At 44.4% G+C, this 26450-nt stretch overlaps 2 protein-coding genes across 12 annotated transcripts in view; one reads left to right on the forward strand and one right to left on the reverse strand.

The window, feature by feature from the left end:
- Positions 1–1279, forward strand: part of LOC116067348 (serine/threonine-protein kinase BRSK2-like) — a 214891-nt gene extending 213612 nt beyond the window's left edge. For 10 of the 11 annotated variants that reach the window (XM_035999726.1, XM_035999728.1, XM_035999733.1 and 7 more), the window contains one exon: positions 538–1279. In XM_035999726.1, coding sequence (XP_035855619.1) covers positions 538–758 — 221 coding nt within the window. In that variant the 3' untranslated portion in view covers positions 759–1279. The remainder of the gene's footprint in view (positions 1–537) is intronic. The other variant, XM_035999732.1, reaches the window with a different exon arrangement.
- Positions 1280–6615: 5336 nt separating this feature from the next.
- Positions 6616–26450, reverse strand: part of LOC116067347 (ankyrin repeat and BTB/POZ domain-containing protein 2-like) — a 74507-nt gene continuing 54672 nt past the window's right edge. Inside the window, exons 10-17 of the mRNA XM_031323777.2 lie at positions 25063–25325; positions 22692–22870; positions 20005–20110; positions 19812–19914; positions 14939–15011; positions 13447–13515; positions 10694–10807; positions 6616–6946 (exon numbers count right to left, since the gene is read on the reverse strand). Coding sequence (XP_031179637.2) covers positions 6716–6946; positions 10694–10807; positions 13447–13515; positions 14939–15011; positions 19812–19914; positions 20005–20110; positions 22692–22870; positions 25063–25325 — 1138 coding nt within the window. The 3' untranslated portion in view covers positions 6616–6715. The remainder of the gene's footprint in view (positions 6947–10693; positions 10808–13446; positions 13516–14938; positions 15012–19811; positions 19915–20004; positions 20111–22691; positions 22871–25062; positions 25326–26450) is intronic.

The raw sequence follows: 26450 nt of genomic DNA on the forward strand, positions 1-26450 counted from the left end.
TCATTTTTAATAGTTTTGATAAATATCAAGCGAAACAAGAGAAAGTTTGTTTAAACTAAGGATTGAACCCAGTTTGAGATGAAGGTCCATTATCGGTGCCGTAAACCACGCCTAAATCTGATTGGATGGTTAAAAAGCGTCCTGCTCTTCATCACGGTGTCTCTGATTGGTCTACCGATGCTCCTGTTAGCTCTCCAGTCCAGCGGGGGAAACTGAGACTCTGAAGCCAACATTGACACGGATATAAATAATAATATAATAAGATATAAACACTAATATCTCATCCTTTAAAAAACAACTAACTGGGATGTGACATTACCTCAGCTGTTCTGTCCCCTCTACTTCCTCCGGTCTGAGAAACCTTCCCCCCCCCCTGGCTGAAGAGTCTCCTTTCCTCCGACTCCACTCCTCCTCTCATCCCTCCATCCCTTCCTCTTCTCCTCATGTTAACCCCATTGCTCATCTGTTGTTTGTTCTCTCTCTCTCTCTCTCTCTCTCTCTCTCTCTCTGTTTTTTCTTTTCTTCCCGTCTGTGTAGGCAGCCCGTTGAGTAACTTCTTTGACGTAATTAAACAGCTTTTTTCAGACGACAAGATCCACTCGTCCGTCTCCCCTGGCGCCCCCGCCGCGCCTAGCTCCCCCGCCAAGCATGCCCCCGGCAGCAAGCCCGGCCAGCCCCCGCCCAGTGACTCTAAATGCCCCCCCGGCAAAGACAAAACAAAGACGCCGGCCGGCAACAGGACACAGGAACAACCTTAAGGAGCGGTAGCTGTGCATGCCTAGAGAAAAAGCCGTAATCAGGTCATTTAGCGGGACGAGGACCCTTCACTTAGGAGTGAAAACAAAAGAAAAACAAATCTACTTTTGGCCTATACATTTTCTACCGTATAATGGGAATGGCTATATCAGTTTTAAAGTTGATCAGTATTTTACAATACGTAGCAAATGTAGCTAATGTTGTCCCTACCTTGTGTCCCTCTGTGTCTCCTCGGGGGTCTTTCGGTGGGTGTGTGTCCTTCCTCACATGTGTGATGGCTTGACTTGTCTCTGCCACCAGGGATCATCCATAATAACTATTAACTTGGAGACCGAGCGACACCAAGAGAGTCTGAAGAAAAGAAAAGAGGAAAACCCTTCCCTTCCCTTCCCTCTCCCCTCCTTACCCCCCCTCCCTCTCCTCCTCCTCCCTCTCTTCGAGTCCTTTCTCCGGCCGCATCAGTAGAGTCCACTTCGCCCCCCCCCCTCCCGACCAGACCAAACATAGAGACATCTCGTAAAAAGACAAAAAAAGCCTTAAGACAGTGATGTTTGTCAATCTACACACATGCATCCCCACCTCCCCCCTTCCCCCTCTCCTCTTTTTCTCTTTCTTCTAACCCTCCCACATGTACATAAGAAACACAAACATGATGCGGGATGTAATGACTTGGCACACGCTGACAAACAGGAAGCAGGAGCAGCGGATGAAGACGCAGACATGGACGAACGCTGGCTGGATTGTAATTCCTTTTAACGCCGTCTTTCTTTGTGAACGGCGGGATCTCTAAAACGCCCTCCTCTCTGTGGAGCGTTAATGTAAAATGGGTTGATTAAAAAGTTGCCCATAAAAAGTATGATAAAGGGAGTGGAGGTGATATTACATAAATGAATGATCTATTCTGTTGTACAGATTCAAATAATGTTTCCGTATGTACAAAAAGTGTAGTTGTGACATTATGTTTTAGAGTTGTGTTGCCATATTTTGGGTTTTGTATTCCTGTCTGTGAGGCCCGGTCACATTTGACCCGTTTCAGTGAATTATATCAGAAATATGGATTACTTTCAACCAAATTGCCCAAAAATAACATGGATGGTTCCATACAACGCTCTTCAGGTAAAAGGAATGATTACTTTCATTGACTTTTTTGGGTGTTTTATTCAATCTTATAGCATGTGAAATATTATTATTTTTAAATGGTTTCAAAACAGTATCCAGACTGAACTTTGACATATACCCGTCTCATTACATACCACTCAACATCCTCTGATCTTAACTGTTAGTCCAAATAATTCATATTTTCTGCTTTTTTAACTAAAAACGTATGTATAATTTGATATAAATGAGGTTTGTTGAGCATGAATTCCAAGAATAAGTGTAAAACCTATTATTAAACCAGCGCAGGACTTTTTAAAAAAGCGCCAAAAGCATACCCTGAAAATCCAGAGTTGTCGCGAGAGCACAATTTGAATTAGCTCAGCGAGTCACTCTGGCATTCAGTAATGATGCTCATTAACTATGCCCTTGTAGCCGAGCTGCACCAATCACATCGGTGTATCTGATATAGGCGGACCAGAGGCGAGCTAAACAGATGACGACAGTTTAATCTACCAGTTAGCTCCACTGGTAGCTAAGAGTTTAATCTACCGGTTAGCTCCTCTGGTAGCTAACAGTTTAATCTACCAGTTAGCTCCACTGGTAGCTAAGAGTTTAATCTACCAGTTAGCTCCTCTGGTAGCTAAGAGATTAATCTACCAGTTAGCTCCTCTGGTAGCTAAGAGATTAATCTACCAGTTAGCTCCTCTGGTAGCTAAGAGATTAATCTACCAGTTAGCACCGCTGGTAGCTAAGAGTTTAATCTACCAGTTAGCTCCGCTGGTAGCTAAGAGTTTAATCTACCAGTTAGCTCCTCTGGTAGCTAAGAGATTAATCTACCAGTTAGCACCGCTGGTAGCTAAAAGTTTAATCTACCGGTTAGCTCCTCTGGTAGCTAAGAGTTTAATCTACCAGTTAGCTCCGCTGGTAGCTAATTGTTTAATCTACCAGTTAGCTCCGCTGGTAGCTAAAAGTTTAATCTACCGGTTAGCTCCTCTGGTAGTTAAGAGTTTAATCTACCAGTTAGCTCCGCTGGTAGCTAAGAGTTTAATCTACCAGTTAGCTCCTCTGGTAGCTAAGAGTTTAATCTACCAGTTAGCTCCTCTGGTAGCTAAGAGTTTAATCTACCAGTTAGCTCCTCTGGTAGCTAAGAGTTTAATCCACCAGTTACCTCCGCTGGTAGCTAAGCGTATGGGGCTGTATTGTTGTGATTGGTCATAGTGTTATCCAATTGCGTGCAGTGAGATTTTCAAATGCATGCTTGGTGCCGCCCTCGAGTTGGACCATTTTCATTACTCAATGCCAGACCCTTAATCTTTCTGATTTGGGTCTGGATTTCCAGGCTACCAAAAGCATGGAAAAAGTGACAAATACATCAGAGTTCAAGTTCTTTTTCAATTTTGACCTGGAAGGACAAGTTCATGGTTGACAGGAAGACAAAAGGGTTAAATAAAACGGTGTCTGGCCCTTGATGTGCATTTTCCAATCCGGCCCTAAGTGAAGTTGAGTTTGACGTTTTGCCGAGTCACTTCATGGTGTGACCGGGCCTCGCCGATGATAGAAATGTCTCCCTTTTCCTTTTGCACTTTTGACAAGTGAGTCAGATTTTGGGTGCAGTACGAAAAATGTTAGCACGTTTTTTTTTATTTACATTTTTTTTTTCATTATTTTTTACACTATCGAATTGCTGTGTATATTTTTGTACTTCATTGTATTTGTGTCATTTTTTTTTCCGTTATTAATTTATTCTCAGTTATTTATACGAAAGATGTAGAGAATGTTTCTTAACGTTGAAATTATTTAAGGATATTTTTGTCATGTTTAAGTTATTCGATCGAAAATGTTTCGTGAGCGATTGTTCCTCTTTTCTTATTTTTTCTTTTTTTCTCTCGACAAAAGAAACCTGTAATATATACGTTGGGGGGGAAATGATTTACCGTAATTTAAGAATGTAGACGTAGCCTCTGTGAGAGGAACAACCCCTCTGTTGATAACTGTCTCTCCTCCCTCTCTCCCTGTTTGTATGAAGACTCAGATCTCGCCAAACACTCGTTCTGTAAATAAGCCGAGTTTACCGACATGCTTATTTTAAAAAACCAAGGGGATTCCTACTCTTAGCTTTGACCGTGTACGGTTGTTTGCATGTTCAGCATTCGTCTTTTCTTTGCATGTCGTCGTTGGAATTGTTCTCCCGTTTCCCCTTTTTCTCTCCACACTTATTTATGTATTTATGTTCTTTACGTGCATTTGTTTTAAAGGAGAAATCCGGCGCAAAATGTACCTAGGGGTTAATAACACATGTGTACCGAGTCGACCGTTCTCTGAGATATGTTTTCATGCTAATCGACTGTGACCAGTTTTAGCGCAAACCGCTAATTAGCTTGTAACGCTAGTAGTCGGGGCAGAGGGTAAAGTAAAAAGAAATCGCTATTTCTACACCACTAACAAGGCTCAAAATAGCACCACACTTCCACGGTAGCATAATGAGGGTCCCTACATGTTAACCGAAGCATTGACAACTTTGCAAGTGTGCAGGTAGTTTATTAAAAAGATAGATTATAAAGACCGTTCACGTATACAGGCAGGCGCCATCTTGGGAAAACATGACTGTCTGTACACTTAAGTTCTCAATGCTTCGTTAACATGTAGGGACCCTCATTATGCTACCGTGGAAGTGTGGTGATATTTTGAGCCTTGTTAGTGGTGTAGAAATAGCGATTTCTTTTTACTTTAGCCTCTGCCCCGACTACTAGCGTTATAAGCTAATTAGCGGTTTGCGCTAAAACTGGTCACATTCGATTAGCATGAAAACATATCCCCGAGAACGGTCGACTCGGTACACATGTGTTATTAACCCCTAGGTTCATTTTGCGCCGGATTTGTCTTTTAATTTGCCTTGTTTTATATTTTGCTTCTCTTTCTTTTGCCGCCTTCTTCCTCCCTTTTGATTACTGTGTTAACGCGCAGTAACCGTGCAATGCATCCTCCTTACTCATCCTCTCAAAGAGGGAGCTCTCTGGCGATCAGGTCGCTCACTGGCTAGGGTGGGTGTTGGGGTTATCAGAGAGAAAAATTAAAGCAATACCTTTTAATTGTTTTCTACTGGGGGGAATCCAGAGCACACAGAATGGACTCGGAGCGCTACTACTGAGCAGGATAACCACTGGCAATGTATTCCCTTTGTGATGTTACTGTGAACAACTTCAGTGCTAAAGGAAATAAATCTGTTGACTTTGGAGCTGTGTGCACATTTGTTTTTGGGGTTATCAAGATGTTTATTCACAAATATACATGTACATATTTTACATATTCAGAGATGATCGTCTGCATACAGCTGCAGCTTCCTTAAAAAATGTTTTTAATGGATAAAAGCATCAATATTCAAATAATAATAATGTCATTTATGGCGTCACAGCTTATAAAAAAGCCAAAGGCGGCGTCAATTAAGTGACTTAATTAGTCAGACAAATGGTCGAAGAAACTGATAAACATTTAAAGCGACAGAAATTTCTCAAAGTGAAAAAAAAAATTCAACCAGAACTTTTGTTTTACTTCATAAATGACTTAAACAATTATCAATAGAACTGATTTCTTCCTTCCTGGTTGCAGAAATGTTCACTTGTGTCAAGATTAATAAATAGCATGAATAACTTCTTAAAACAAGGGCTGCACGATATGAGGAAAATATGCGACAATGTTGTTGAATAGTGTAGAAAAGTGTTCTTAGTTCTGCTGCTTTCTGTATTCTGCTAAACTACAACAAACTGTTTGTTGAATTTAAAACAAATAACCTTTTTATCGAACTAATTGAACATTAATTTAAATATAAAAGGCCGCACTAAATAAAGAACGACAGTAAGGGTCCTATCTTGCACCCGGCGCAGCACAAAGCCCGACGTGAGTATCTTTGAAGTTTAAGACCGACGCAGTTGTCAATTTCCCGTCCAGCTCCCACGTCGTTTAATAGCAAATGCACCTGCACCCATCTGTGCGCCCATGGGCGTGCTGGTCTTACAGGGAGGTGTGTTCAGGTGCATTCTGGGCGTGCTGGTCTTACAGGGAGGTGTGTTCAGGTGCATTCTGGGCGTGCTGGTCTTACAGGGAGGTGTGTTCAGGTGCATTCTGGGCGTATTGCTATCTTGAGGCAGCGGGAAGTGATCATGCCATTGACCAACAAAAACCTGGTCTAAAGTCAATAACGCAACATTTCATTGTTATTTTAACAGAGCATTAGTAAAATGCTCCTAGGCTCGTGCACAGCGAGCGCACACTATGCTTGTTACACACACAGGGACGCACAGCAGCACACACACATGCAGAAGATTACAAATAAAAATATTACGGTGCAAATCCTCCATCATAATAGCAATGCTCCAAGGTCCAAACGCGCCTGGCTTTTAAAGGGAATGGGAGATGATCTCTGATTGGTTGATTGCATGTTACGCTCAAAACACACCTCTGATTAATGAAGACACTAAGTACAACCCTTTAGAACCATGCACCCGGCGCACTTTCGTACACACCCTGAACGCACCTGCGCCAGGTGCTTCACACCGTGCGCTTAGATCGTTAAAATAGGGCCCTAAGAGTACTAAATAAAGAATGACAGTTACATTTTAAAGTGCAGTTTTCTGCTGATATTTTCTTTCAACTAAAACAAAAAAATCTCTGAGTATCTTTCGCGATGTGTTTATTGCGCCAGTTGATATTGCGATGACGTCAAAAAAACGATACTGTGCAGCCCTAGTTAAAACAGTCTCTCCCTAAGAAGACTAACAATATCCATGGCTACTATTCCCAAATACACACACGTACCCGTGTGGCTGAACGCAGCGCAGCGTAGCGCCGGCTGCTGCGTCCTTTTCTACTCTCGACACGTGGAGTGGAGCGTGTAAAGTCTGTGGATCAACGTGGCCTCCAAAACCTCCAGGAGCACCGATGGATCCTGGTCCGGGGCGCTCGCCTCTGGGCAGAGCGTCTCCCGGCCGACGGCGCCCAGCAGCAGGCGGTGGAAGTCCTCGCCATCCAGCAGCCGATCCAGGTTCTGCAGGAAGAATCCTTCACAGAAGCGGCAGAGCTCCGCCGCTCCGTGCTGCTGCAGACGCAAACACACGGAAAGGTCCGGAAACAGTTCAGTTCTAATACAAATGTAGCTCGAATATGAAAGAGATTCTACAATTGTAGGAAGGTTCCCTCTAACCTGCTGCATAAGACTTAGAAAACTAAGTCTAAGACGAGAGGCTACAGAGCTCAACAGTCCCGCCCCTCCTCTGAGACCGTGGGTTCCGGAAGTAAATTTCCCATTAATTTCTCCCATTGACGTCTGGAAAAATCCGTATATGAAGAGTTTTAGACCGTACCTTAGGCTAACCAGATGGTACGTGACTCATAAGCATAGAACGTATAATCTCGAGTAAAAAAATGAACAGAAAATCCCAAAAAAGTAAAAGGTACAAGACTGTGTACATATCGTCATCTCAGAGCGAAGGAACTACTCATCCCATAAACCACCGTGCACCAATGAACAAAGGAAGCTAACGTTAGTTTAGCTAGCAGCTAATTCGGCTAACCGCTAGCTGAGACAGCGTGTAATAACTTTAAAAGACCCTCAAAATAAACCTGAAAATAACCGTTAACATATATAACGGCTGTTACGTCAGCTGTAGACGGCTTTACCCAGTGATAAGTTTGAGTTAACGTTAATCAAGCTGTCAGCTAGCTGTTAGCCGAACTAACGTTAGCTTCCCGGCGGAGGCTAACGTCAGAAGCGTGGAACAGATCGTGATTTGTGCAGTGTCGTAAATCCTTGTGAAGGATCGTACAGGCAGCAGAGATCGGGTACTGACACCCCCCCCCCCCTCCTCACCAGCATCAGTTCCACCAATCAGAGGCATCACGGATTGTGGGGTTGTTCAGGATTGTGGGTAATGAAGTACTTATCCAAGACATCGCGAATAAAAGACATTTATCTCAAAACAAGGTTAGTGCCCCATGATTTGTGGCGTCTATATAAGCATATACAACCGCTGAGTCATGTCATAGCTGGTTTTAAGTCTACCATCGACGGTTACCATTTTATGGCTTATACGGCAACTGTCAATGGAGAAATTGCATTGTATTTTTACTTCTTGAACCCGCTGTGGGCGGGACTGTTGAGCTCTATTTGTTGTACAGTACAGACATATTGACACATAATCCACAACCCAAACATTGAACCAGACATCTACAGCACTATTTATCTAACACATAACATACACACAACAATAAATAGAATACAGTAAAAAGGAGTATGTTGCACTTCCCTAAAAGGCCTGTCATAAATAAATGAAACTACTGCACAGTACTTCATATATATTCCTCCTCCAATCATACCCCTCCCTACATCTCATCATGGGAATGAATGAGTGTTTGGCTCGGTTGGTTCTGACGTTAGGATATCTACTGTATATCTACGACCAGAAGGCAGCGGCACTCCACTGACAGTGGATGGGTTGTATCCATGCAAACGTATGAATGAACACACAATGAAGTGCAGCTCTACAGACTCAGTCATACAGTCAGTGAGTTTTTTAAATGGCCTGGCCGAGATCTAGCCTAACTTTGTGTTGCTGCAGACCCAAACGTGCGGTAAAGTTTGGACAAATGGAGCACTAGGGTTTAGTTTGGCTTATTAGCTTATAATGTCGTGGACAGCCCCCTCTAACTAACTGTACAGTAAAAGGAGCAGCTGTAGTCCCCGGCCAGCTGACAATAGGCATCCTAAAATACAACGGTTAACAAATTAAAATAAATTACATCACATGCTGCACCATATCAGGAAAATATGCAATGACGGGGTGGGAAAAGAAATCGTTTCAAGCATGTATCGTGGTACCGATTAATGGAAGAAGTTTAGGAAAACACGAGACTTTCACCCAGGAAACGGGGGTTCATGTTCCTGGAGTACTACTCAAAATATCTATTTTTAAAACACTAAGAAGGCTCGACACAACATTAACTTTGCTCCAAGTATCACCAGGGGCTCTACACCTTAACGGAAGCATTGACAACATTGTTTGTGTACCCAGAGTTTACTAAAAAAGGTTTTAACAACTCACCGTAGCTCTTGATGTTTCCGGCAAAAAACAATCGATCTCTGAATGCAACGTAACAGGGAGGAGAATAAAGATGGAAAGCTCCTAAAGCTTAGTTCCATATAAATGCACGGATTATTTCTTGTTATTTCTTGCCTCATATGGAGTCCGTTCATTCGCATTCGGATATTGACTCGTTTTGACTGCCGAGGTGGAAACAACAAGAGCTACGGTGAGTTGTTCAAAACCTTTCTTCTTAGTAAACTCTGGGTACACAAACAATGTTGTCAATACTTCCGTTAAGGTGTAGAGCCCCTGGTGATACTTGGAGCAAAGTTAATGTTGTGTCGAGCCTTCTTAGTGTTTTAAAAATAGCTATTTTGAGGCTAGCATAAAAGTGCCCCTAGCTCTCCCATTCAAAAGGCCATTTGACCGACGAGAAAATCTTAAAAGTGGCGATTCCGTCCTAAATATGCTTTTAAACGAAAGTTTGACTCCTGTACATTCACAAAAAGACCCAAGATTACATTTTGGTGAGAGTTACGCTTTAAGGGGAGCGGTGTTTTAACCCAAACCACAATCTGGTGGTGATGGTGCAGTGGATATAACACATGCCTTTGGTGTGGGAGACCAGGGTTCGATTCCCACTGCGATACATCAACCAATGTGTCCCTGAGCAAGGCACTTAACCCCTAGTTGCTCCAGAGGAGTGTGACCTCTGACATATATAGCAATTGTAAGTCGCTTTGGATAAAAGCGTCAGCTAAATGTGATGTAATAATCTTTTTTTTTTACTCTTAACAAGTCGTTTTGGTGACTAAACGTAACCGTTGTCGCCGCTGGACGCTCACCTTCTGTCGGTTAACCCTAACGGTACAGATCCATATGTCCGACACGACTGAAGCGTGGTGTCGCGACGTCATACATCCACGGTTGATGCTCCACGCCCTTGGAGCTGATTGGACGAACGCGTGTCGTGGGTCTGGCTTCTCGAGAATTTCAACAGAGTGTCATGGCGGCTCGTTGAGAATACGATCTCGTATTTTACGAAAATAGTTCACCGAAACATGTTTCTGAAAACATTTTAAGAGAGAAATAGGCCGTGCAGTTGCTGAATCTGTCTTCATTTCAGATCGACAAAGGTCAGTTTAACAGATTTTCGTCTACTTCTGCTGGATAGTCGCGTCGCGTTCAACGGATTCATTTGCATAAAGATGGGCATCGGCCAGCTTTTTGACGCGCAACATTTTCTCAAATGCAGCGCCGCCTTCCCAGAATGCTTTGCGTGCACGTTGAAGTCGCTTGACGTCACTCGTAGGAATAGAGTGGAGCGCGGCGCGACAGAAGCGTTGTACGGCCAGGTGGATCTGCACTAGGGCTGTCCTCGACTAAAGAAATTCTTAGTCGACTAACACTTATATAATTTTGTTGATTAATCGATTAGTTGATGTAATCGACAGCTGTGCTCTTTGAGAGGTGGTTAAGACTAGAAAAGCACAATATAAATGTAGTTAATGAACCATCTGTAAAACTGACTTTCTCCACAATTAATCCTGCAGAAGCACCACTTTAAATCTTGTGTTTACCAGAAATGTGCTCATAAGTTTCTTGGAAATGAGTAATTAAGCATGAATAAGCATAAAAAATGACTCATCAACTAAAGAAATCTTAGTCGACTAAGACCAAAATGACCGATTAGTCGACTAATCGACTAAGAGGTGGCAGCCCTAATCTGCACTGTAACTGTGACGGCCGCTGTGTTTTTGTACCTTGGCGGTGTGGTAGAGGCTGACGGCGTTGTCCAGGGTCAGACTCTGCGACAGCTTCATCTCACAGCAGCGCTGCAGACCGCGGAGCTGGAAGGAAGCGGCCACCGGCAGCAACTACGGAAGAAGAAAAACAAACAGCCACAGCACGATTAATCCCAGTCTGAGAAACAGCCTTTATTAAAATTAAACATTCAGGGCGTTTTCATACATACCTCATTTGGTCCGGACTTTCGGACTTTTCAGTTTGATCCGAACCAAAATTAGAGGTGTGAAACCTCCCCCGCACCACGGTCCGGATCAAAAGACCAAATTTTGGTCCGACCAAAAGAGGTGGTCTCGGTTCGTTTACAGTGTGAAAGCATTTTTTGGATGGTTCGGACTTTCGGACCAAATAGAAGAAGCTCTGGCAGGCTCTCCTCGTGTTACAAGACCGGGGAATAGCTCCTTTAAGGAATAGCTCGGTGCTTAGTGTGTAGGCTACATGAGAGAGTGACGGTGAATGGACTCAGAGCAGACAGCTGTCAGCTATCAGAGCTGAGAATACATCAGCAGTTTATTTGTTAAGTGGTAGTAAATGTACAGTGTAGGTTTCCGTTTGTCTCTGAATAAATTCTCCAGAAAGTTCCCGTGTCTTTGGTTCTCAACATCACAACAAAACAAAAAGAGCCGCGGCCGTATGGGAGAGCAGCAGTCAGTAGGAGAGAGCAGCAGTCAGTAGGAGAGAGCAGCAGTCAGTAGGGGAGAGCAGCAGTCAGTAGGAGAGAGCAGCAGTCAGTAGGAGAGAGCAGCAGTCAGTAGGGGAGAGCAGCAGTCAGTAGGGGAGAGCAGCAGTCAGCTGAAAAACCTCCGACACTGAGAGAGGATACGAGAGGACGGGAAAGCCCGTCTACAAACCAATCAGTTATCAGTATCTGGAGACACAGCTCACGTATGTGATGACGGCAGGATGTAGTTTTGTCACGTAGAGATCTTTAGTGCGCTTGCATAACTGCAGTGTGAAACCAAAACTAACCGGATCAAATGTAGACAATGTAACAACAACATGAACCTTGGTCCGGACTTTGGTTCGGACTTTCATGTGTGAAAACGCCCTAAAAGAGATCCAGACAAGTTAAGGGCGTTTTCACACATGAAAGTCCGAACCAAGGTCCGGACCATGGTTCAGTTTGGTCCGGACCGAGACCACCTCTTTTGGTCTGACCAATATTTGGTCTTTTGATCCGGACCGTGGTCCGGGGGAGGTTTCACACCTCTAATTTTGGTTCGGATCAAACTGAAAAGTCCGAAAGTCCGGACCAAATGAGGTATGTGTAAGTTCTTATTAGTCTATATCCTTGACGTTCTACTTCAGGGATCGCTCCGTTGCCGCCAGAAAATCCGCCGGATTGCACGAATAAAAACAACTTTTAAACGTACACATTCCACCAAAACAAGTTCCTCCTGAGCCTATTTAACACCAGACGAGTCAATGGCTGTTTGGCATATTTTTCATGGACCCAACCCACATACTCATCCTACAAATACATGTTCCTTTCAAATGGAGCACCACTTGAAAGGGAACTAAACAGGCTTTCCAACGGTATAACATCTATTGCCAAAAAGCATTATTACCACAGAGAAATAATCTACCAAACACACATTTCCTTACTTTTTGTGCTAAGGTTATGTTTTTACGTTATACATTTTTAGTTTAAGTATACAAGTGCAGATTGGTGAAGTGTTCAATACATGTTTTTGTTGAGACATTTTGTGCATCCATCCATCCATCTTCGTCCGCTTATCCGGTCTCGGGTCGCGGGGGTAGCAGCTCCAGCAGGGGACCCCAAACTTCCCTTTCCCGAGCCACATTAACCAGCTCCGACTGGGGGATCCCGAGGCGTTCCCAGGCCAGGTTGGAGATATAATCCCTCCACCTAGTCCTGGGTCTTCCCCGAGGCCTCCTCCCAGCTAGACGTGCCTGGACCACCTCCCTAGGGAGGCGCCCAGGGGGCATCCTTACCAGATGCCCGAACCACCTCAACTGGCTCCTTTTGACGCGAAGGAGCAGCGGCTCTACTCCGAGCTCCTCACGGATGACTGAGCTTCTCACCCTATCTCTAAGGGAGACGCCAGCCACCCTCCTGAGGAAACCCATTTCGGCCACTTGTACCCTGGATCTCGTTCTTTCGGTCATGACCCAGCCTTCATGACCATAGGTGAGGGTAGGAACGAAAACTGACCGGTAGATTGAGAGCTTTGCCTTCTGGCTCAGCTCTCTTTTCGTCACAACGGTGCGATAAATTGAATGTAATACCGCACCCGCTGCGCCGATTCTCCGACCAATCTCCCGCTCCATTGTCCCCTCACTCGCGAACAAGACCCCAAGGTACTTGAACTCCTTCACTTGGGGTAAGGACTCATTCCCTACCTACCTGTGCAGCTTACGTAATTATTAGTGTTACATTTGATCTTTCAAATAGAGATTTAAAAACAAGCACATATCGGCCAAAATAAATCGGCCATCGGCTGATTTCTAAAGATCGGTATCGGCCAGAGAAAAACCCGTATCGGTCGACCTCTAATCACAACTAATAACATTATTCCTCATATGGTGCAGCCCTCGTGAAATGGGCATTAATGATATCGTCTCATATCGATCGCAGGCGTGACGGATTTCAGCAAATATTGCATCATTGTTCAAAGAACAGATATAACATGGTAATGGTGATAAAACCTGGGATTTACACCTCTAGACTACAGCTGAGTGGTTTTACCTTCAGGGCTTCAGAGTGCGAGACGGCGAGTCCCTCCGTTCCTCCGCAGTACAGAGACTTCATCATCATCTGCAGAATAAAACACACTTCAGATAAGATAAGATAAGCCTTTATTGTCTCCGATAGGAGAAATTCATCTTGGGCATTCGAGAGAAAAGAAATGGCGACATATAAACACACAAAAAACATACAGTTAACCTACATAGAAACATAATCATACATTATCTCATCCAATGCTTCAATGAACATCTAATAAACATCACGCAGTCTATGGCGTTATATTAGTGCCAAATCTCGAGAGCTCAGTGAAACATCTTCACGAGCAAATAATATTAATTGACGCGCAGACACAGCAGCGAGAGAGGAAAAAACAGCAGCGAGAGAGGAACAAACAGCTGCGAGTGCACATTCACGCTAGCCTAACAATGCTGCAGTTTAAAACTTAGCTAATATAACGTTAACGTTAGGTTAACTTAGCTACTAGCCAGCAGACATAGGGAGCTAGCTAGCTAACGTTACCGGCAATTAACGTTAACGTTACTTAAACACTGATGTTAACGTTTGACTGCCTGCTAACGTTAGCTAACTAAAGTTAATATTACGTTAAGCTAAAAAATAAGTAACGTTGCCGTCACCTACATTAACATATTTTAGAAATATAGCTATACTTTGATACGAATTAAGATGCAGTTTACTTTATAACATAACGACGGTAACGTTAATGGTAGCTAGCTAGCTAGCTAGCGCATGCTAAAAACATAACGTCGTTGTCACCTGCACTAACATATCTCCTAAATATAGCTACACTTTGATACGAATTGTGTTTTTTCCGCAGATATGACCAGCTTTAGCTTTAGCCAACAGCGACTTACCTCATAAACCGTCTTGTCTTGGTCAAGGTCTCTTCTTCCCTGGCTTTCTATGGTCAAGAGTCAAGACCAAGACCAAGGCCCATCCCTTCCTGGGCTTCCGTGTGGGAAATGACCAATCACAAGAGGGTCAGCGTTTGTTCCCTCCCACAACCTGTCAAAATTGGAGGTCGACTAACGCGAGCGAGCAAAACACCATTCCGAGCGAGCAGAACAAAAGCACAGGAGCAGAACTCACTTTCGAGAGCGCGTATGCCCCCAGTGGTTGTTATGTGCACTCGCAGCTGTTTGTTCCTCTCTCGCTGCTGTTTGTTCCTCTCTCGCTGCTGTGTCTGCGCGTGTGAATTAATATTATTTGCTCGTGAAGATGTTTCACTGAGCTCTCGAGATTTGGCACTAATATAACGCCATAGCAGTCCCCCCCCACCTTTCCTCACAATCACAGAAGAACAGAAGAGATCCCCCAACACATCCTCCCCCTCGTATTGCACTTAATTTTGATAATGATTGCACATTTCCCATTAACTCATGCTGTGGTCAATAACTTGTGTATTGCACAAATACAGTCAAACAGCCCTCCGTCCCGTTCGCACCCGAACACAGACGGCGAGCGCGTGTCCCACCTGGAAGCTGCTGTAGGTCATGTGACTGACGTGGATGATGTTGTCGGGGGAGTCGCAGAGCATCTGTCGAAACCTGACGCGACAAAAACACACATCAGAACTTCAGAGTTTGATTATTATTATTATAATTATAATCTTTATTTTTTTCAGGGAGGACCATCGAGAGCAAGCTCTCTTTTCCAATGACGGCCTCATTAAAGCATGATGATAAACTAAAAAAACAATCTAAAAAATGACAGTACAAATAAATAATATGATCATAAAAAGAATCTGATCATAAAACAATACCCAAATTAGAATATGTAAATAAATAATGAAGGAGCAATCACAAAATTACAGTACATATATTGGTGCTCATTAGTTTATGAACCCATGCTAAATTTGACTTTGTTGATCTTTTGGAAAATGATCTTAATGCCTTAATTAAACAATCCCCTTCACCATACCCCCACATCATCACATACCCTTCACCATACCCCCACATCATCACATACCCTTCACCATACCCCCACATCATCACATACCCTTCACCATACCCCCACATCATCACATACCCTTCACCATACCCCCACATCATCACATACCCTTCACCATACTTAGAGATTGGCATGGTTTTATGTCAGTTAGCCTAATAGCTGGTTTGATTTGCATTAAGAAATGATTTTAGGGAAAGTACCCCATGCCAATCTCTAGGTATGGTGAAGGGTATGTGATGATGTGGGGGTATGGTGAAGGGTATGTGATGATGTGGGGTATGGTGAAGGGTATGTGATGATGTGGGGGTATAGTGAAGGGTATGTGATGATGTGGGGGTATGGTGAAGGGTATGTGATGATGTGGGGGTATGGTGAAGGGTATGTGATGATGTGGGGGTATGGTGAAGGGTATGTGATGATGTGGGGGTATGGTGAAGGGTATGTGATGATGTGGGGGTATGGTGAAGGGTATGTGATGATGTGGGGGCCAAGGGAACTTTATCAGGATGCATAGTATCCTGGATCCATGAAATAAATGGCCTTTCAAAATAAAAGTCTACCTGCCTCTATGGGAATTTAACATAGAGGTGTACTGACTTATGCCCCCTGTATTTTAAGGAAGAACATTTATTTATTTACAATACATTATTCATTCACAAAGAAAATTGGTGTCCTTAAAGGTTGGATTTTTCCTAATTTTTGTTAATTAAGGCATTAAGATCACTTTCAAGAAGATGTTTTTTTTATTCCTCTTTTTAGTCAACTTTAGCATGGGTTCATAAACGTATGAGTGCCACTGTGTAAACAATAAGAACAAGTGAGAAGCACCGATGTAGGCGAATAAGAGGGCTAATAAAAACAAGAGCAGTCCCTATGTAGCACATTTTCCAGCATCATGTTGGCGTCCCAATGGAAACCAGTTGTTCTAATTTGAGAGAATCCTGCAGCCAGCTCCATCTGTCAGCAGCGTCAAAGTCTCTACACTCAAAGAATTGATCTCAAAATACTTTTGCTGGTTTATAAATCACTAAACGGTTTAGGGCCAAAATACATTTCTGATCTGCTGCTACACTATGACCCACCCAGACCTCTCAGGTGGTCCGGGACAGGTCTGCTACACTATGACCCCCCCAGACCTCTCAGGTGGTCCGGGACAGGTCTACTACACTATGACCCACCCAGACCTCTCAGGTGGTCCGGGACAGGTCTACTACACTATGACCCACCCAGACCTCTCATGGGGTCCGGGACAGGTCTACTACACTATGACCCCCCCAGACCTCTCAGGTGGTCCGGGACAGGTCTACTACACTATGACCCACCCAGACCTCTCAGGTGGTCCGGGACAGGTCTACTACACTATGACCCACCCAGACCTCTCAGGTGGTCTGGGACAGGTCTACTACACTATGACCCACCCAGACCTCTCAGGTGGTCTGGGACAGGTCTACTACACTATGACCCACCCAGACCTCTCAGGTCGTCTGGGACAGGTCTACTACACTATGACCCACCCAGACCTCTCAGGTGGTCCGGGACAGGTCTACTACACTATGACCCACCCAGACCTCTCAGGTGGTCTGGGACAGGTCTACTACACTATGACCCACCCAGACCTCTCAGGTGGTCTGGGACAGGTCTACTACACTATGACCCACCCAGACCTCTCATGGGGTCCGGGACAGGTCTACTACACTATGACCCACCTAGACCTCTCAGGTGGTCCGGGACAGGTCTACTACACTATGACCCACCCAGACCTCTCAGGTGGTCTGGGACAGGTCTACTACACTATGACCCACCCAGACCTCTCAGGTGGTCTGGGACAGGTCTACTACACTATGACCCACCCAGACCTCTCAGGTGGTCCGGGACAGGTCTACTACACTATGACCCACCCAGACCTCTCATGGGGTCCGGGACAGGTCTACTACACTATGACCCACCTAGACCTCTCAGGTGGTCCGGGACAGGTCTACTACACTATGACCCACCCAGACCTCTCAGGTGGTCCTGGTCAGGTCTGCTACACTATGACCCACCCAGACCTCTCAGGTGGTCTGGGACCGGTCTGCTTGTTGTCCCCAGAGTCAGAACTAAACAGGGGGAAGCAGCATTCAGTTTTTATGCTCCACATATCTGGAACAAACTCCCAGAAAACTGCAGGTCTGCTGCAACTCTCAGTTCTTTTAAATCAAGGCTGAAGACCTTTCTTTTTAATGTTCTTTAAATAATTGTTCATTTCTTATACTGCACTGTAAATAAAGCTGCCTTGCCTTAAAAGTTAGAAGCACTCTTTCCTTATTTACAATTGATGCGTGGCGTGATAAGTTTAACGCTGGGTTTCCACAGGCCGCTGAAATAACGGCAGAGCGGAGCGATTCAATTCATTCCCTACGAGAACAGCGGTATGAGCGAAATCCGCTAACGGCCTCAAAAGTGCCCGGATGTTCACCGCTCTCCCAAAGTTGACTCCGAGTTTAGCCAATGAGAGGGCAGACTCGCGAACGTGCCTCCAATATATTCTGCCGTGTATACACACATGCTATACGTGCAAATGAAAAGATTGTAATCTTCCTATAGCCTACTTTATGATACAGGGATGCTAACAGCTAGCTTGGCAAACGTTTGCTCAAGCAGTTGGTACTCCTGCTGAGTTTTTATATATATATATATTTGTTTGTTATTTAAAGATAATTTTTTGGGGCATTTTAGGCCTTTATTTTGAAGGACAGCTGAAGTCATGATAGGAGAGAGAGAGGGGGAAAGACACGCATCAAAGGGCCGCAAGTCGGAGTGGAACTAGCAGCCGCTGCATCGAGGAGTAAACCTCTATATATGGGTGAGCTACCCAGGCGCCCTATATATATATATACACACACACACACACACACACACACACACACACACACACACACACACACACACACACTACCGGTCAAAAGTTTGGGGTCACTTATAAATGTCCATTCCAGACAGAATACCAGCTGAGATCAGTTGCATTGTCTGTTTAATCAGGGCAGCAGTTTTCAGATTACATTATGTGTTTACATAATTGCAAAAGGGTTCTCAACTGTTGTAGAAAGAAGTGGCAGATCTTTAATGCAATATCTACATTACCCATTATCAGCAACCATTCATCCTATGGTCCAAAGGCACTTTCTGTTTACTAATCTGATATCATTTTAAAAGGCTAACTGAGAAAACATTGGAGAACCCTTTTACAATTAGGTAAACACATAATGTCATCTGAAAGCTGCTGCCCTGATTAAAAAAACAATGCAACTGATCTCAGCTGGTATTATGTCTGGAATGGACATTTCTAAGTGACCCCAAACTTTTGACCGGTAGTGTAAATGTGTTAGTAGTAGTAGCATTGTAGTAAGCATTGTAGCAATGACAACTATTTTTTTGCATGTAATATGACGTTATTCCAACTAAACGGCAAAGTGTGTGCCTGGAGTAGAAAAGGTACCAAACAGTTGTGCCAGATGTAAACTGATACCAAAAGTTGAAATCGTTAGCACATTTTAGTTGCAGTTGAAAAACCCAGCGTAATGTGTGTCTGATATGTTGTGTTAGTAAACGTTAGCAGATACAGGGGAATCTTGGTAGTTTGATTTTGAAAATGATATTACTGACGACTTATAGAATTGTAGCCCATTTCGCCACAGTTTCTTTATAAGACCAGTCCTTCCAGAAAAATGCGGAGTTTTTTTGTGATTGTTGCGGGCAAAAATCCTTGATTATGCGGCACGTTTTCTTAAAAAATGCAATGGAATATGCGGGATATTTATGCAATGTTATGCGATTAAATTGCGGGAACTTGCAAAAACTGTGGTTTCATCGTGGCTTCATCGTGGGGTTTGCAGGGTTTTCGATGATGTTCACGTCGCGTAATTACGTCACTTCATAACGTTCCCATGGCAACAGGGGAAAATGGCTGCTCTTGTGCGAAGTAAACGCAACATTTTTCAACTTTCTGCTAAGATATGTGTGACAAAAATTCGGGGATTATGAAATCATGCAAGCCCCGCATATTTTGCACGGAAATCGGCAATTTATGCGGCGAAAGTGCGGCGTATTTGAAAAAATGCGCCCCCCCCCCCCGCATAAATATGCAGACTTTGGCTGATTATGCATTGAATTATGAGATCGCATAATCATGTTTTTCTGGAGGGACTGGTATATACATGATTTGTTATTAGATCTAGGGCTGCAGCTAACAAGTATTTTCATTGTTGATTAATATGTGGATGATTATCTGGATTATTATGATCTTTTCTTGATTTATGTCTATAATACAACTGAAAATAGTTAATCACAACAAAAATAACTGTCATTTAGGCAGACAAGAACAGCAGGGATGATTGAACTTATTAATTCAGAGGACAGACCGTTCAGAAGCGGACATCAGCAGTACGCGGTGGGCGAAGAAAGGACGCCCGTCCACCATGAACGTCACATCCGACATCTCGCGGTTGTTCAGGAAGTGAATGTCTGAGGACAGAGAGACGGCCGTGAAATCCTTCAAGTGTTTGTCAGATGTAGAAAAGGGTGAGTTGTCGCACGGCGGCGGTGATGCGTTACCCAGCTGTGTGGACAGAGTGACGTCCATGGGCGGGATGGCCGGGACGGGAGCGTCGCCGTAGCAGTGAGAGAACACGGACGCCAGCCGCTTGGTTACCACGTAGTCCTGCAGAGGAAAACACAGCATGACAATCCAGACCGCTGGCATGTCATCATGTTGAACATAGGCCTGGAACAATCCTTTAAAAGGTCCTGAGGCACAGTCAGACACTGTCCTGTACACTGTCCTGTGGCTCCCAGACACTGTCCTGGGACAGTCAGACACTGTCCTGTTGCTCCCAGACACTGTCCTGGGACAGTCAGACACTGTCCTGTGACTCCCAGACACTGTCCTGGGACAGTCAGACACTGTCCTGTACACTGTCCTGTGGCTCCCAGACACTGTCCTATGACTCCCAGATACTGTCCTGGGACAGTCAGACACTGTCCTCTACACTGTCCTGTGACTCCCATGACTGTCCCGGGACAGTCAGACACTGTCCTATGACTCCCAGACACTGTCTTATGACTCCCATGACTGTCCTGGGACAGTCAGACACTGTCCTGTGGCTCCTAGACACTGTCCTATGACTCCCATGACTGTCCTGGGACAGTCAGACACTGTCCTGTGACTCCCAGACACTGTCCTGTGACTCCCAGACAATGTCCTATGACTCCCAGACACTGTCCTATGACTCCCATGACTGTCCTGGGACAGTCAGACACTGTCCTGTGACTCCCATGACTGTCCTGGGACAGTCAGACACTGTCCTATGACTCCCAGACACTGTCCTGTGACTCCCAGACACTGTCATGTGACTCCCAGACACTGTCCTATGACTCCCAGACACTGTCCTGTGACTCCCAGACACTGTCCTGTGACTCCCAGACACTGTCCTATGACTCCCAGACACTGTCCTGTGACTCCCAGACACTGTCCTGTGACTCCCAGACACTGTCCTATGACTCCCATGACTGTCCTGGGACAGTCAGACACTGTCCTGTGACTCCCATGACTGTCCTGGGACAGTCAGACACTGTCCTATGACTCCCAGACACTGTCCTGTGACTCCCAGACACTGTCATGTGACTCCCAGACACTGTCCTATGACTCCCAGACACTGTCCTGTGACTCCCAGACACTGTCCTATGACTCCCATGACTCTCCTGGGACAGTCAGACACAAAAAGATACATGTCTCCGTTTGTTCATCTCACTTCAATTTCATTGCTGCAAAATGGGAATGTGTCAAGCTGACAAACTGACCAACACATATAATTAAAGATCGATACTTGGCGTCTGTGTATCGATACAGTATTGCCACAGAAAATATCGCGACACTATGCTGTATCGATCTTTTCCCCCCACCCCTATCAGACACTGTCATGGGAGTCAGGACAGTGTCTGACTGTCCCGGGACACTCCTCAGGACACTACTAACAGGACAGGACAGTTTTTGCTGCCAATGCTGCTGCGCAAATTTTGATCCAACCCTCATCAATCATCAGTTTAGGTTCACACTAAATTGTTGGTTCACCTAGTTGTTCACCAAACCAGAAAGCCAAGAAAACTTTTTTTCAAACTGCAATCACACAACACTCAAAGCAGAATTTGGCAGATTCGCCGACTTTGAGACTCAGAAATTCCACCAAAACCTGAAAAGTTTGCATATTCAGGCTGTGAAAACAGGTCGTTCTAAGTAGCCTACCTTTAAAAATATAATTAGATTAGATTCAACTTTATTGTCATTGTGCAGAGTACAAGTACAAAGACAACAAAATGCAGTTTGCGTCCAACCAGAAGTGCAAAAAAGCAGAAAAGTGCAACGTGATATACAAGTATAGACAGGTGGAGCATAGACAGGACAAGAACTATAGTGCAGTGTAGACAGTAGTATTGCCAACAAACTGGCTCTTGATGTGATTCTTATTTTCCAGTGTGGCCCCTAGTGAAATTGAGTTTGACACCCCCCCTCCTAAGGGGTGCCTCTGCACTCAATTGGATAGACCTCCAACCAATCAGAGCCCCCCATCTTCTTAGCGACCATCGGGGCCAGCTGATGAATTAAACTTTTGCCGATTCCCGTAGGAAGGACTGCAAAAACATCTTTCCGATCGACAAATGCCGTGATCGCGGTTCTCTGTTCCTCTTTTAAAATGAATGCGCTGTCGATATCTTCTATAACAGACGCCATGGCGGAATCTACACATCTCAATTCTCCAGCGGCAGCCATCTTTGTTATAAACAAATACAACCCGAGCGCTCTTTGGTGACGTTACTGTTCATCGTATAAAGCCCGCCCTGACAATTTGATTGGTCCGAACAGCTCTGGTTGGAGCACAGTTGCTCCACAACGGATCAAGTCCAGACCGAACTTCCCGACCTCAAATGTTAGCGGGGCTAAGTTCGGCTGGCATCCAGGCTAAAGGGGTATGACTGTTGATGCTAATTGTTGATTTTGTTTAGATATGCCAAATTGTAATTATACAAGTGATTATTGGTGTTTTTTTTAAATAAATGTTCTAAGCTGTAGGAGTGTAATATTAATACAGGAATTGTTGTTTTATGTTGTTCAGATTTGACTGTTCATTACAGTAACAGATGCCCATGTAAGTTAGAACACAGATAGAAATCATCATGTAACAGTCAGTCACTGGCTGAGGGAAACAGAGCATGCAGAGCGACAGAGAGGTCTCGAGCAGCAGTACCTTGCTGGTTTCCAGCATGCTGAACATGAACGGGATGCCAGTGGAGAGGAGCTCGGGGCTGTAGTCCTCCGTCCCGATGGACGGGAACTCTGTGAGGAGGGAGACCGTGACTCTGTCCCGGCACAGCTGCTGGGCTCTGTGGAGAGACTCCAGCCAGATGTGGAGCCTCCAGGGAACACCTGGACACAGCAGGACGGGGGAACAACGCAGCTCTTAGAATATCAATATGAAGTGCTACGTTAAAAACAGGGGATGACTACAGCATCCCTTGGTGATCAGTGACATACGGAACAATATACTGCTCTTTAGAGACACACAACAGCAGCTCTTACAGCTTCACACGCTGGAGAATAAGCTGTGAGAAAGGTATTATTGTTTTGCATTTTAGAAATGAAATGTCACAGCGTGCACACTGCGTTTGATGGACCTGATAAAGTTCCATTGACCTTTGGAATTAAAATAGCTCCACATCATCACATACCCTTCACCATACCCCCACATCATCACATACCCTTCACCATACCTAGAGATTGGCATGGTTTAATGTCAGTTAGCCTAATAGCTGGTTTGATTTGCATTGAGAGATGATTTTATGGAAAGTACCCCATGCCAATCTCTAGGTATGGTGAAGGGTATGTGATGATGTGGGGGTATGGTGAAGGGTATGTGATGATGTGGGGGTATGGTGAAGGGTATGTTATGATGTGGGGGTATGGTGAAGGGTATGTTATGATGTGGGGTATGGTGAAGGGTATGTGATGATGTGGGGGTATGGTGAAGGGTATGTGATGATGTGGGGTATGGTGAAGGGTATGTGATGATGTGGGGGTATGGTGAAGGGTATGTGATGATGTGGGGGTATGGTGAAGGGTATGTGATGATGTGGGGGCCAAGGGAACTTTATCAGGATGCATAGTATCCTGGATCCATGAAATAACTGGCCTTTCAAAATAAAAGTCTGCCTGCCTCTATGGGAATTTAACATAGGGGTGTACTGACTTATGCCCCCTGTATTTTAAGTAGGAACATTTATTTATTTACGATACATTATTCATTCACAAAGAAAATTGGTGTCCTTAAAGGTTGGATTTTTCCTCACTCTTTTAATTAAGGCATTAAGATCAATTTCGAAAAGATGATTTTTTTATTCCTCTTTTTAGTCAACTTTAGCATGGGTGTGTAAACTTATGCACACCACTGTACTTCTTGTGGCCTGCATTATTCACAACGAGTACAAATAGCAATGCAGATTAAGACTAGGCGATTTCCTAGGCAGATATTGACTTGGGACTATATTGGGTGGAAGTACAGCCGAAGCACTGCTACTCGGGTGCAGAGATATCAACGCAGCGGACAGAACCAATCAGCGTCCGGGGAGGAGCTAACGGCAGCTACGGGCGTGGTTTAGGTGTGTGTGATGGCCGCTACTGTTCAGTCAAAACAAAATCTAATCAGTCCTTCCAGAAAAATGAGTTTTTTTGTGATTGTTGCGGGCAAAAATCCTTGATTATGCGGCACGTTTTCTTAAAAAATGCGATGGAATATGCGGGATATTTATGCAATTTTATGCAACTTTATGCGATGAAATTGCAGGAACTTTCAAAAATTGCGGGAACTTGCAAAAACTGTGGTTTCATCGTGGCTTCATCGCGGGGTTTGCAGCTTTTCGATGATGTTCACGTTGCGTAATTACGTCACTTCATAACGTTCCCATGGCAACAGGGGAAAATGGCTGCTCTTGTGTGACGTAAACGCAACATTTCTCAACTTTCTGCTAAGATATATATGTGACTTTTTTGCAACAAAAATGCGGGGATTATGAAATCATGCAAGCCCTGCATATTTTGCGAGGAAATCGGCAATTTATGCGGCGAAAGTGCGACGTATTTGAAAAAATGCGCCCCCCCCCCGCATAAATTTGCAGACTTTGGCTGATTATGCGTTGAATTATGAGATCGCATAATCTGTCATCTAATTAGAGATAAACAAAGAACTAACCCCTGCACACATCCAAACTACTGGATGCATTGTATGTTCGGCAACCGAAATTATTGTTGGCTGAAAATAGCACCGAAAAAATGTAAGTTATATTGTGCTTTGTTGGTATAGTTTCTGCTTGAATGTTAAAAAAAATGTCAGTGTTAAATAAATATTTTTAAAAATTGTAGTTTGGTCAATTTTTTATATTTTTTTTGAAAAGCAAGACAAGATAGTAAAAAAAAAAAGAATATTTGGGGAAAAATGCAAAGAAACCGTGTTTGGTATTTGGCCAGGGTTTTTTTTACTTGATTCGCTTTCAGCCAAGAATTTTCATTTCAGTGCATCCTGAGTCCAAACAGAAATGTGGATGAGTTTGACATCACAAGCTCACCCATGTCTCTGATCTCCATGGTAACGTCCAGGTAGCCGTGCTCGGCGCTGTAGTAGGCCGCCTGCTGCAGGGCTTTCATCCTGGCTTTACACAGCCGGGGAACAGGGCTCAGGGAGTCAAGAGCTGGAGCTTCCAGGTCCTCTTCCTCCTCCTCCTCCTCCTCCTCCTCTTCATCCTCCACTCCTTCCGCCAGGATCTCCTCCAGAGAGAGGATGTCTTCCTTCCTGTGCTGCGGCTGAAGCAGCAGCCTCCTCAGGATGTTCCTGTAGAAGAGAGAGAGAGAGGACCGGTGAGGCTTTGTGTGTTTTTGTTTCATGCATTTTAAATGAAAACCCCTCATTTAACTGTTCTGTATCAGCCTTTGCAGTTGCTGCTCCCAAAATGTGGAACCAGCTGCCTTTGGATATCAGATGTGCTCCGTCCATTTCTGTTTTTAAATCTAGGCTAAAGACACATTTTTACTCACTGGCCTATTTAACACACTAATCTCTCATTCTGTTTTCATGTCTATAATCTGTAAATGGCTGCATGATGTTGTTGTCGTTGGGATGTTCTTTTTGTGTTTTCTCTATACTTTTATTTTACATTTTAATGGTCTTATATACAGCAACGTGGAGCTTATTTTGTAGCCTGGTCCTACCAGACTCTGGTCCATTAGCCTGGTCCTATCAGACTCTGGTCCATTAGCCTGGTCCTACCAGACTCTGGTACACTAGCCTGGTCCTACCAGACTCTGGTCCACTAGCCTGGTCCTACCAGACTCTGGTCCATTAGCCTGGTCCTATCAGACTCTGGTACATTAGCCTGGTCCTACCAGACTCTGGTACATTTCATTTGTACAGAGAGTCTGGCCACTCTCCATTGACAAGTGCTAACTTCCTTGAAGGCGGGTACTCTGTTGAAGTTTAAAACTACTGGATCTGCCCAGAGCCACTCTGGATCTGCCATAACCAATCGACGTTTGGTCGTGACGTCGTCTTAGCATTGCCAGCGTTAGCCTTAGCCAACTCCTTCACCACTAACGGAGCGAGCTGGAAAATCAAACTGTTCCTGAACCCCGTGGGGAGGAGGGCCACAACATCATGGCCACCAACACAACTCAGCAAAGACTGTTCTTGCTCGGGCTTTAACTTCTGGATATTCAGCAGCATTGCCACAACGGACTGAATGGCTTCGCTCGCATCTTTCTCCGCCGCCATTATGGAACTACAACTCAAACTAGCGCACGACCTCAACGTCATCGTTCTCAGCCACTCCCTCTGTTCGCTGATTGGATACGATATCATCACGATACTTCTGTCACGATACGATATCATCACGGTATTTCTGTCACGATACGATATCATCACGGTACTTCTGTCACGATACGATATCATCACGATACTTCT

The sequence above is a fragment of the Sander lucioperca genome, chromosome 3, assembly GCF_008315115.2.
Source record: "Sander lucioperca isolate FBNREF2018 chromosome 3, SLUC_FBN_1.2, whole genome shotgun sequence".
Classification (NCBI taxonomy): Eukaryota; Metazoa; Chordata; class Actinopteri; order Perciformes; family Percidae; genus Sander; species Sander lucioperca.